Below are 13,559 nucleotides of genomic sequence, written 5' to 3'. Positions count from 1 at the left end.
ATATTCTGAGCCAGAACATGATTTTGCTGGGAAAATTGCATATAAAACCTAATTAAAAGCATCATCCCACACTTTTCTTTTAAAAGTACATCTACTACCATCATGCCTCTAAATGTAACAGAGCTCAACAAGTCTCTAGCAGCCAAGAAGACACGTAATTTAAAGGCTATTTCAGCATTTGATTAAGCACACAGTGATAACTACAAGCCCATGCCCTGCAGGCATGACAAGAGGCAATTATGTTCTGAGGTCAAAAGCGAGGGGGAGAAAAAGCACAAGATTTTGATGACTTACTTAATTTTCCAGCTTCTGAAATTAGCAGAGACAGAGAAGTTCTAAATCGCGCAGATAAAATCCTGTCATTATCTTTGCCGTTTCACCCTCTGCTCTCGCTTTGCCCTGCAGAAGCTCAGGAGGATGATTTTCCACCAAATGGCTGCACTTAGAAAACTCAAGCTGGCACACATTTAAATGTTAAAAAGAGTGTTTTTCAAAATCTTTAAGTTCTGCTGTCTGTATTTAGATGGCTGTCTGCACATAGGATCCTGGAAAAAGACACCTGTTTTCCAAAGTAGTGAGCATCCATCAGCTCCTCTTGACTTCAAGCCAACAATTAGGTCACTTATTTAGGAGATTAAATAAGGAGCTCAGTGATAGACTGCAAAGATAGGGAGCTGCTCAAAAGAGAGAAAAGTGTATTAATGATTGTGCTGTGTATTTCACAGATGGACTTTGACGTATCTTATTTCATAGCAAAAAAATCTTTTTTCCTCACAGGAAAACCAGTAAAAATGTTTAAGATTATCATATAGGAACACAACATCAAGAAGTGTGCCTTCAAAGAGATAAACAGCCAACCTCTAATCTCTCTTTGGAGTATTTATTGCAGATATCAGGGTAGAAGAAAAAGCCATGCAGAGCAACTGATTGGTGGGGGATGGCAGGATGGAAAACATGTGCCACTGCTTTCTCCTGTCATTGTATTACAGTATTCAGCTATTCCTACAGTTTGTCCAGGGCGTCACATTCTTTTCTGCCATATATCCAGGAAATAAATGTTGACTCCATGACACCACAGTGAGGTGCCTGTAAATGAAAGCTGCCCTTCTAATGGCAAGCAGTCAAGTGATTATGTGAGAAACTAAAAGGTGAATTCCAGTAAACAGAAAGCCACATCTAAAAATGTTTGCATCTGTCCAGAGGTTCTTTAATGGGAAATAGAACATGATCTGTTATTTTGGGGGAGGGGTGTTTGGTTTTGGTTTGAGTTTTTCTGGGGGTACTGGGGACTGACATACATGCAATTCTAGTAGATCAGTGCCATAAAGTGTCATGTACAGGAGACATGTATGAGATAGAAGAAATGTGCTCTCAGACCTGGTACAGAACCGTGTTTTAACAGCTTTTACCCAAAACTCCATATTTTCATATTAACTGTGAAATCCTCCACCATAAGCCTGAAGTACTGCATCATCACTGTTGATAGGGTTGCTGTGAGATTAGGATGCTATCTTTGCCCTCAGATAAACTTCTATTTTAATAAAACCATATTGCTGGTAGCAGTTCCTAATGTCTTATTTCAATGAGAGTTAAAATTAGCTGCATACGTGCAGGATTGCTGTTTGACAAATACACCAGGTTTGTATGAGTGAATTCCCAGACAGTTAATTTCTGTGTTTTTAAGCGAGATTTTCCTCAACTATCATATAATTAATGCCTGCTTTCTTTAACAATATATAATAGTTACTACAAAAAAAAATGCATAGGAATTAACAGCAAAAAATATAATTTTCTGAAGCATGTGGGTCAGAGGTTTGCAGTTTTTTCTATAGTGGGAACTGTAAAAAGTAAGGTTACTATTAGCAACTGTCTTTTGCCATTTTTGTAGCCTACAGTAGCCTTCCAGAGAAAAAGATCCAAATTGCCTAAGATCTGAGCTGAAGAACCAGGCCAAACTATAGCCCCAAACAGCTAGTATTGACTATAAACCTCATTTTGCCATTTTCTTGGCAGTTAATATGAGTCCTCTAAATACATGGCAGGAGGAGGGAGGGCACTTGGCCTCAGCATTCTGCCAAAAGCTGCTAGAAACCTTCTGCCTCCTGCGTTGCCAATCTGCTCAGGTTGAGTAGAGAAGAGGCTCAAAAAGAGAGCTCACCGTAGCTCTTTTACAAAATCAGCAGCCTGGCATGAGAAGTTTTCTGGTCAGCACCGGGCCTGTGAACACTGAAGGTAACACAGACAAATACAAACTCTCCCTCTGTTGCCACAGAGTCCAGTGTTTCGCAGAGCAGGGGCTGCTGCAGGCTTCTGTGGATAAATCCTTTTAACGTGGTTTGTAGGGCAGACTAAAATTGCTGGGCCTTGCTGTCTCTGCCTCTCCGACGGGCTTATCTCTTCTATCAAATGTTGTCTCTATGTCCCATCCTTCCTCCACTCACCTACTTTCTTGTTGATTAGTGACATAAAGCCAATGGTAAGAACGAGGTATTGCGCCTCAGAGGTTTGCACTTGTCCTCCTGGCTTCCCTCCTTCTGTAAAAGGATTACACAAATGTATGGTGCAATATGAGCTCAGGGCAAAACTGTTTTCTCCAATCTCAGGGATGGAGGACATCTTACATGATCCAAACCCTAAAGCTATGCTAATTGTAGTAGCTATTATCTGAGGATAAATGCATGTCTGTCTTGAGAGTTTGGCAATTAGACCACAACTCTGGCACATCAGTAAGGATCTGATATTAGAGTAATCCCTACACATTTACAGAAATGGGAATGTTTATCTGATCAATAATACAAATCTAAATGAGACAACTGACAATAATAGAAGGCTTCATGGAAATTAGAGTAATGTGTGGACTGCTACCTGCCAGACAGACAGAGCAGCCTTGATACAGTTAAAGGGTATACCAAGAAACATCAGTATACTCTTCTTTCCATAAGCAAACTTGGCATGCATGTACCATATGGAAGTTTTATGGGACAAGACAAGAGCGCATGGGAAGGGATTTTTGATTTTGGGGAGGGTATTCTGGTGGTTTTATAATGGGGCTTGGGGGAAGGTGAGTTTTTGAAAGATCCTCAGTGTCAGATGGGCCCTGTATCTATTAGAGGGTTAAACCTTCCCTGACCGTTCTGTGACCATCACATAGACACAAGCTTTGTTTATGTGTTGAATTTTGTGGCTGGAAGTAGTACAAAATGGATCCAGAAGGGCACATCATCCATGCAACTGAAAACCTTTTTGGTGTGGGTGAGTTTTCTTTCTCATGGAATAAGGAAGGGACGGGGTTGGCTTTTGTTTCAGCTCATGGTTGGTGTGCTTGGCTGGAAAACAAGTATTCAGTTCCAGCTTCATCGTGGATTTCCCGTGAGATCTTCTGGAAGCTGCATAACCCTTCTGTGGCTGAGACGAGAAAGGCAACACGTAACTACTTCATATGGATATTTGGAGGATTAATACATTTATGTTTGTCAAGCTGTTGAAGTTCTCTGGATCAAAGAGGCTGTAAAGATGGGAAATATTATTGCTTGTTGTCATGTGAGTTTATTTGCTAATACTTTAGGGCTTTGTTTTCAAGGCATCTCAAAGCATGTTTCTTTTTTCTTTTGCAAACTGTAGCCTGGATTTCTTTTAAAACAGGTAAGATTTCTGAGAGCTCTTTAAATTAACTTTACAAGTATGTGCCAGTAATGAACATCCAGGCAGGTCCAACACAAATCTGAGACCAAACTTTAATCACCCAGTGTCACATATATTGGCTTTCCATGGAAAATATCACCGCAGGGCCCAAACTTCGGGATGGTTGCCAGAACCCACAGGCCATCCCCTGGCACACTGCAGGCTACAGCAAAAGCCATTAGGCTTGTGTTTTCTAAGGACCAGGAAAAGGACCAGGAGCAACACAGATGTTATTACATCTGCAGTAGGACAGATGCAGTCTTGCTGAGCAGGTGGGATCCTGGTGCTTGTATTGCTCATTGTCAGAAAATTTCCCCTGGTTGATCAGGTACGACACAGGACTGTAATTTTATATATCAAAGCTTTTTACTTGGTAAGTAGAAGTAATAACAATGCCACAGCTCCTGTTTATCTCTTTCAATAGAGGATTTCTAAAACCCTGTATAAAAGGGATCGTTAGCTTATTTTTGAGATGAGAAAATCAAGTCGCTGAGTGAGAAGTGATTTCTCTGGGCAGCCAGCAAGCCAGGGATTGGACCCCATTTCTGCAAACCATAGCTCAGTGATACCAAAACTATCTCAGTACAGCACATGGGATAAAAACTGCTGCTCAACATTGTTCTGCTTTTAATCCTAGCCTCAGTGTGGAAAGTAAACGTTTGCTGTGTTTCTGTGTTAATCCTTGCAGCTTTCAGCCGTGCCCCGGTCCCTATGGCTGTGGTCCGAAGGGAGCTGTCCTGCGAGAGTTACCCTATAGAGCTTCGCTGCCCGGGAACAGATGTTATCATGATCGAAAGTGCCAACTATGGGAGGACTGATGATAAAATCTGTGACTCTGATCCTGCTCAGATGGAGAATATCCGCTGTTATCTGCCAGATGCCTATAAGATTATGACTCAAAGGTATAACATTTAATATTCTTTGTTTGCTGACTGTTGGTTTTTTAATCCAGTATGTACACACTAGTTTGTGTGTGTGTTTGCATGAGAAAATGCAGGTATTTAGTCTGTATGTATGTGCACAGAATTACAGCTATCATTGCTAAACTGTGGGTTTAACAGAGCTGGGTTAACATCACACAATGTAAATAATGTTTACTGTGAGTACTACTAATCAGTTATCTTGATACTTGCTGCATTCCAGTTTTACCTCTGAAATGCCTAAATATCAAGTCTCTTAACCTGTAAGTGAAGTCTTTCTCAAATGCACATTCATTGGTTTTTGTGCTGTGTTGAAACAGATGTCCAATAATCTCCTTTAAACAATTAATATTTTGCGTACAGAATAACATTTATATTTTCCAAAGTCTCCATCATTCATTGTGATTCCAGGCTTAGTTCTAGGGAGGATCTGAATTCCCAGTCAAGGACTTGTATTCACATTGGGTTTGCAGAAGATTTACTAAATTTCTCTATAATAACTATAGCTGTTAACTGTGGCTACTGTATCTGGAAATGGTAACTGAGATGCACGCTGTGTAGATAGACTCCTGTATTGCAGAGCCAGGGCCTAACAGTTTATTCCAACCTAGAGGTATCCTGGTTATGAAAAACCTTTAACTGTTGCTGAATTTTTCAGGATATTTTCTGATGTGAGGTGTTGCGGGAAGTATTTGTAAGTCACAGCTCTTGACATGTCATTTCATTCAGTACATTTCTCCTAATAACTGCACATGAATAATTATTCAGATCATTTGGCTGTTAAATAGTAACAGAAGTTAGTATTTCAGGGTATTAATAATGGTATTGACATAGGCAAAGTGTTGCTAATTGAAGTCATGACAACAGTGTTTGCATGGTGACCTAATGGCTAAAGCAGTGCAAGGTTTTAATGGAGTAACCTAGACAATTCTGTGAGATGCTTTGCACTAAAAATGGAGTTGTGTGAGCAACAGAAAAGAAAGCATAAGTTTCATCTATATTTGACATGCTAACATCTATTTTTGAGCTCCCTTTAGAATTGCTCCATGTCAAGGATTTAGATCTCAAAATGCTGAGGGGTCTCGTGAAAAATGTCCTCGTCAGTGCATATGGTGATTGTCCTATAAGCCCATTCTTTAAGTTGAACCTCCTTGCTTAGCTGGTTGAAGTCTTGTTTGTAGGATTGCGCTGGTTACATTTTTCAAGACAAGCAGAAAGGGTAACAACGTGCCATCCGCCGGTCCCTTGGATTCGGCATGGTTTTAGTGGAATTACTGTAATTCTCCTGTTCAGGTTGTTAGTGGCTTCAAGCAGAAACCCTTAATCCTCTGCATATTGGCAGAATAAAACCATGTCATCCCCTTTGTGGGCTGTTACAGAGTACAAAGTATTAATATTTTTATATATACATAGTAGCATCCTCCAGGCACTAGCTTCCAAGCCAAATACAGAGCTCTCCAATCTTCTGGTCAGTCCCCATGTGTAGCAAGTCTGCAATAAAAATTAGCCCTTTGGTCAGGGAGGGCACATAATCATATTTGTGTGCCCACGGAGCTGGGATGAAAACTCACATTGCTTACTCGGCTCCGGATATCGTCACTGCGGACTCAAACAGCTTGGCAGAGAGTTGGCAGGGAAGTGCATTTCTGGGGCAAAGCATCTCTGTTTTCCCATTTGGGGCAGAAAGTGGTGCTGTAGAGGACAGCCACTGATGGGGTATTTCTTTCAAGGGAAAAACAAATCCCTATTAACTGAATATTAGTATCTGTGGGGTCTTGCCTCATGCCATTTATCAGTGAGGAGGCTCAGGAAAGGGTGGTGACTCTTTCCATTTAAGCCATTTGATGATCAATTTTTGTGAAGAAATGTGCAATCATGTTATTAATTGGGTACTATTGAGTTTCTTGGAAATAAATACAACCTGGTTCTAGTTAAAAGGAAGGTTAAAAAGGGGAAAAATACTCTACTTTGCATTTTTATGTCAGTCTCATTTTTTTAATCTCCATTAATTCAAAGAGTTGAAACAATTTAAAAATAAAACCATTAAAATGAAATCTGTTCTTAAGACACAAATCAGTCTGCCAGCTCACAGCTCCAAGTACGCCTTATAGCTGAGCCTCTGAAAAAAGTAGTTTAAAAGGAAAATCGTGACAGCCTAGTAGTTGGGGAACTAACTATGGCATTTCCTTCTGAAAGCCTCTACCTGCAAAATTAATCAATTCAGCAGTATTTGGGTGGCTTTTCAGATGAATGCAGGCTTTAATACAATGAGCTTGTCTTTGCTAACGCTGTGGGGTGAGGAAGCAGCGACTGGGGACTAAAGATCCTCGTGGCAGTGTAACCCACATGGTAATCGAAGCTGTCTGTGTATGGAAAGAAAAACGTTATGCGCAGTGCATGCTTATTATGCATTGATTAATTATTGCAGTCATAAATACACAACCTCCTTGTAGGTTTTATAATAAGTTGTCTAACTGCTGGCAGTTTTTAATCAACAATGCTATACAGCTGACTTAAATATATTATGGCATGGCTGTGGGTAGGGGAAGAGGGAAAGGTGGGAAGAAAAGTATGTGTGAGACAGAGATGTTTTTAGTATGTGAGTGAGGCTGTGCGTAAGCAGATTTATGGTAGATATTAGCAATTGCTCCCCCCCCACCAAAAAAAAAAAAATTGAGCTAGCATGTTCCTTTCTTCTGTATGTTTATTTAAATTAATTTTGCAGACGAGTAGTGGTGTTATTTTGAAAGGGAAAGCCATAAATCTGATGGTGTGTTTGTGGAGCCCCCTGAGCAGAGGGAACACAAGGAGTTCTTACTGCAAGCGTTGCCCTGAAAATCTCTAAAATCTTCGGAGTATTGCTCTAAGTAAAGAACATTTAAACAGCTTGTGGGGAGCTATTTTATAGGAAATTAAATCTCTGTGGCCTATTTTGTTTTTTAACTTGCCAGCTCTTCCTTCAAGCATTCAAGCAGCAGCTGCCCATAAAAGCTCAGAGAGTGCTTTATGGACTGATGTTTTTCTGATATGATTACAGAAAAATGTATTTCATAGCATGTTTGCTTTGGAGAAATGTCTTTTTGAGGGCTGTAACAAACAATTAAATTCTAACCATGCCCATTGTAAACTGTGTGCACTGTACCATGGGAGACTTCGCTATGTCCTCCCTTGAGCAACTGTGCCACAGAATTAACACATCATCCATTCAAACAGCCGGGGTTCTCTGCGAACAACAGGGAAAAGCAGCCTCCTATTCCCGTAAGAGTTTCCTTTGTTTTTATAGTGTTAACACTGCCGTTTAGTCTATTAAAAAATGCCCTAAAGAAAAAAAATAGCTTTCAGCATGCTCTCTTGAATTCCTTGTGGATGCTTTCCACCAAGGAAATGCCCAGCTCAGAAAGACAAAATCTGTGTATTACTTTTTGTGTGCTGGTGGTTTCACTGCAAGTCAGTGGAGCTAGTCACCTCATAAAAGTGCCACGCAAATTTAAGGCTGGAACTCAGGCAAGGGAATTAAACGTTTAGTTGCCTCCTTGATTTGGACAAACAACGCCAGTGCGTGCTTCTTTTGAAGGCAAGTACTTAAGCATTTTGTGTGATGAAGACCTGGCCATGTATTTTCCTGGGTTGAAGCCAATGGAAGGAAGAATATGGATAGATCAGGTTTTGCATACATGTTTGCAGAACTGTACACTGTCGATACCTCCTTTGTATTTAACTTCGTAATTTGAAACACTCTGTTTTACTGAGCTTCTTATCCTTCCCTGTAGGTTTAATCTTGAATTTTGAAATGGGGGGAAGGGGGAAGTCCAAGTAGCAAAGCTGGCATGTAGGTAGACATACACAGAACGATTGCATTTTTTGCTTTAAAGGCAAGATCAGAGTTTTCCTTTTGCTTTCCAGATACCAGGAGTAAAGTGATCCTTGTCTACCCAACCATTGTCTGCTACTCTTAAGCTGGAGGAAGAAAAGGAAGGATGGAGCAATAAGACAAAACCAGCAGGCATAACAGAAGATAGGGGAGAAATGTTCACAGGTCTCAGCAGCTTTTCCCAAAATCAAAGCAAAATTGCTTCTACCTTTTCAAAATCTGGAAGGTAGAAAATGTGGAAAGCTCTTTGCTGGGGAACTCTCTTGTATCTCTCAGCAGCTCAGAGCTCAGTTTACAAAGGTGGCAGCTTTTGCCATTTGCCCCAGTAGAACATTGCAGAGCTCTTGTGTGCCCCTATTGCCACTTCTGGCTTGGGGATGATGGCTGAAAGCTGCTCAGCTCTCTCCTCTCTTCTTCCCTGAAGAAGACCCATTTTGTGTCTCACAGACAAGGCATCTCTTAGCCAGAACTTCCCCCTGCTCACAGGACAGAGAAACTGTGGCTCCTCCAGCAGATGTGTAGCCTGCACAGTGCAGCAGGACATGTACCCTCTGCTCTGCTGCAGCTGGTCATAGTGCCGTCTGTCCCTGGCAAAGCACCCTGGTGCAGTGTGGGTCAGGGCTGGCAGGTGGGGGCTGCAGCTCTGCTAGTGTCCTCCACTGGCTGAGCAGATACAGAATTTCTAGTAGCTCTGAGAGAGGCACAACTGGGAAGGGACTAGATGCCCTGCTGGGCTGCAGTTGCATCGCTGAGCTAGTTTCCTTTGGGTTCGAGTCTAATTGGTGTGGTTTGTCCCTGTGGTTTCAGAGTCTGCATTATTGATGAAGCATGCAGGTCAAGACCTAGAGTTAAAAAAAAAAAAAAAAGTGCAATTAAGAGCATAAGACTGTTGTCAGCTGCTTGATGCTCTCAGATTTTCATTTAGTTTCGCCAGAGGGCCTAATCCTTTTATGTGAGGAAAAGAACTCACAACTCTCCCAGTAGTCAGAAGGATGGCAGCAGACACTTTGCACAGGGTGGTTGAGAAGAAGGGAGTTGTATGAACCAGCTTGCATTACACTGCAAAGATTTTTCATCTCCTGAAGGGTTGTGTTTTGTTAATGTTTTTGGTTGATGACCTGAAAAATGCAGGAGTCTGAAACGAGTGCCATTATTATTGTAATAATATTGCATCTCATGGTGTGCTGTTATTGATGCTATCAGCACCTGTGATTTTCAAGACACTTCTCAAATGCCAGTGATCTGCTCTTGCGTTGGAAAATAAAGAGGTAGGTTATCTGTATTTTACAGATATGGTAATTCACATTAATCATTCATAAAGTGGCCACTGGTTTTGATCATACCAATTTTGGTATGTTCTTTTAGAGTCTTTTATATTAAGTAGCTTGTCCTGGTGCATGTGGGGAGGATGCATAGGACAAGAAGAGCTGCAGACCTGGAGTCTCTGTAATGACAAGGCCATCAGTAGGACTGAATGAGCAGACTTCAGCTGAATTGCAGCACAGTTGTGTCATGTTCTACAAAATTAATGGCGTATTTCTCAGAAAACAGCCCCCTGCTTAGACGTCATCACCTCTGACTCGGATACTGAATGCCCCATTTGGTAGGAACCCCTCCACCTTCCCCTGCATACTGAATACATTTCGCAAAGACTGCCAAGATACTACTCATTTTTCTAAATTTGTTATCACACAGATGGCCTGGGAAGTGCATTTCTGAAGGACTGAGATTTGCAATGGGAAGGTAGACTTTACTGTTTCTGGGAAGCATAAGTCTGGTGCTTTGAGATCTCCACGTAAAAAGCATCAGTGTGGAAAACTACTAATGTTTCAGTTAAACAGTAGTTTCTGTAACCAGTAGAAATGAATAGAGAATACTGAATCTCACGTTCCCTGAATTCTGATTTTAAAGGCTAGAAAACAAGCCTCGCCACTTGGTTAAATAATCTATTTTCTCACCATGCGAAAAGATATTTTAAATGAAGCAAAATCTACTAATCTCATCTGTACCTTTACCCTGGGACAGGGGCACATATACTATTACTAAGAGGGGAAAAAAAATAAAACAAACAAACCCCAGTAAGCGCTGGTGGAGCAGTGTGCACTGAGCTGTTGAATCACTCTGAAAAAGGTCACTACTTCCCAGCCTGTACAATCTTAATTTATCCTACCTCTCCCTTTCCTGAAAATGCTTTCAAACCCAAGCAGAAGAATAAGTTCTGAAAGAAACAGCCCCTGGAATTGCCCTGATGCCCTAGTAAATCAGGGCTTGTCAGACCATGCATCTCAGCTGATTGCAGCTGCCATGGTAACAGATGAGGAGGAGGCAGTAGTTTCTGAAGGTAATTAGGTTCCAAACTGTGGAAGGCTGTGTAGATCAAAAATAATGCCTTAGGCTTCCCTGGGTACTAGTTGGTAGCTGTGGCCATCTATAAAACACCACACTTAAATAGACAGTTGTGTTGTGTCATGGCTGCTGGTTTTTGGTTGGTGTCAGCACGTGACACCGATGCACTGTCATTTGAGAAAATCCAGGCTTGGGCTTAGAAAGCAATGTGCAACGGTCAGCCTCCATGGCCAAAGCGAAAGCCCTCCTTAAAGTGTGCAGGCTGGAGGAAGCTGGAGGAATTAATCACTGCTGTTTTCTGAGACCATTTCAGTTTGCCAGCTATTTTGTTTTGTTTCGTTTCATTTTTTTCCCCCTCACTGGCCTTAACTGTCAAACAGAAGACATGGGATAATCTTCTGGATAAATCATGTCTTGAAGTGGCCTCAGAAGTGCTGAACACATGATGTGCTGAAAACCATGCAGGGAAAATCCAGGTTTATTACTCCATCCATTACTTTACTAGTGTGAAAGTGGCTGGCTCCGGCCTGTCAGAGGGAAGGGACTTGGCCAGCCCTTGGCAGCCTGCCGCGTGTAGCTTTTGCCAGTGGGAGAAGACCTGTGTGAAACATGCTCCTGTCATCTGTTTTTTCTGAACGTTTGAGGCTTGTTGAGAACAGCAGCTATTAATTTGTACCCGGGAAGGAGAGTTGAGCAAAGATGGAGATGTTGCTGACAGTGGTGTCCACTGGTTGAAGCATATACTACATTTATTACCACGTTGCAGGAGATGGGTGCAAGCACGTAGAAAGCCTTCCTGTAACTGCAGTGAAGGGTGATCAGGGAAGATGCAGCTCTAGGCCCTTGGATACTGTTATCTATTTTGTTGCGGAAACAGGTTTTGTACCAGGAAAAGCATTGTCCGAGGTGCCCGAAGAGCAAAGTTTAAAGCCAGGCATCTGCATGCTGCCCATGGCACCTCTTGCCCATTGCCTAAATTGTGCAGGCAATGAACATCGAAGATGCTTCTGCTCAGTCTTCCTACATCTTCAGTCTGCCTGAACGTGACAGCCTTAAAAGGCCATCACAGGGCTTGGTCTTCAGATGCTTGGTCTTTTTGTCACAAGGCTTAAATTGACTTAGAGCATTGCAAGATAGTCTATAAGGTTTATTCAAACTAAATGGACTTATGCTATCTTTAGATAACAAAGAAATAACTTTGAGTAGAAAGATACATGCATGCTCCTTCTCCGGTTAGTATTTCAGCTAGTAATAATGGCTAAAGGGCTCTGAGGTAAGATGACTTTGAAGTAATGCATCTATATCAGTTTCTTTTGCTTTTTTCTTTCTTCATGTACAAAAGAGTACAAGTTAGTCTGTGCCTGAGGTCAGAATTGGGTTTATACACAGGGGATTGTCTATTCTCAAGGATATTTCAAAGCTTTCATTCAGCACATTTTTGACTGCATCATTTGTGGATTCTTTGGAGCTTGAACTCCTTATTCCATTCCAAGACATGTAAAACCAGCGCTGGCTTATGGCATACCCTCTCTGTGTGTATGCTTGGTGTTTCCTGCAGAGAAGTACAGAAATCCTCTCTGCAGACCTCACTCACCTTTGCACACTTGCAGTTTGGCATCCACAGCGTAGCTTTGGATTTTGTGTGGTCACTCGGCTGATACCAAATGCAAACAGGCAAAAGATGGGTGTTAGGCACAAATCATTTGCTTGCCACTGTCAGAAATACAGACTGACACAGGCAATGTTCCTGGATCATCAGTTCAACATGGTCCTTAAATTTAAGTGTGAGTTTTGTTAGTGGGATGAATTGAAGTTTATTTCAACCTCTTTGGGGAAAAGAGGGAATGAATGGCTTTTATCGGAAGCAGTGACCCAAGAAAAGGCTTTGCTGCCGTTATGATTCAGGAGAGGGATTTTATGTATCAGTAAGCGAAGTGCATAAGAGATGCTGGTCTGCATCTCTGATGTAAAGGAAGGGCAGGATATGGAATTTATGATTAGAGCCATCTTCTATGCATTATGCATAAGATTGGTGTCAGTTATATACAGGAGAAGCCTTAATTCAGCTGGAGTCCTGCTGACATCGTAAAGTAGGAGACAGCAAGTAGTTTATGGGCAGTAGCAGAGCCTCCGGACTGAATTACGGCCTCAGCATTCAGTCCGTTACTGAGAGTTGCAGTTCATAGTAGGCAGTATATTACGTGCTTTTACCCAGAGTAGGACCAGCGACAAAGAAGGAAAAACTTTATTGCAGAGACGCTGTGAGGAATGGGAGGTGGAGTTATGGGCAAGAGAACCGCAGAAAACTATAAAACTAATGCAAGGGAAGAAGGGAGGATTTGGAACTGACCGGAAGAAAAGATGCCAGAATGGGATCAGGGTTTCCCCACACAGTCACTGGTCTACCCCCGTGCCCTGTCCTGCCCACCTCAGGGCAGGACACAGCATGCCTTAGTGGGCAGGGACTGTCTCTGCCACCCCCAGACCTTTTTTCGTCCTGATCCCTCATAGTTAGAAATGGACTTTCACCCCAGTGCCCGAGATTTTTAATATTCTTTCTAGATTTTCTTTAATAGAATTAATTGCAATTGCTGGATATTCTTGCTGGCCATATAAATGGCCAAATCCTTTCTGAGTCTCACATCCCTGGTCAGGATGACTTCCAGGAGCTCTAAGTCCAGCAGCTTAATAGCTTATTGTGTGAAAAATGATTGCTTTTTGTGAGGTTTTAATTTCATTGC

General features: G+C 41.8%; 1 protein-coding gene across 1 annotated transcript in view; it reads left to right on the top strand.

Annotated features, from left to right (window-relative positions):
• Positions 1–13,559, top strand: part of ADGRL3 (adhesion G protein-coupled receptor L3) — a 514,733-nt gene that overhangs the window by 236,473 nt on the left and 264,701 nt on the right. Inside the window, exons 5-6 of the mRNA XM_074866987.1 lie at positions 3,622–3,642; positions 4,370–4,583. Coding sequence (XP_074723088.1) covers positions 3,622–3,642; positions 4,370–4,583 — 235 coding nt within the window. The remainder of the gene's footprint in view (positions 1–3,621; positions 3,643–4,369; positions 4,584–13,559) is intronic.

Source organism: Strix uralensis, chromosome 4 (genome assembly GCF_047716275.1).
Source record: "Strix uralensis isolate ZFMK-TIS-50842 chromosome 4, bStrUra1, whole genome shotgun sequence".
Taxonomy (NCBI): domain Eukaryota; kingdom Metazoa; phylum Chordata; class Aves; order Strigiformes; family Strigidae; genus Strix; species Strix uralensis.
Note: the sequence above shows the minus strand (reverse complement) of the source record. Positions and strands in the feature narration are given on the sequence as shown.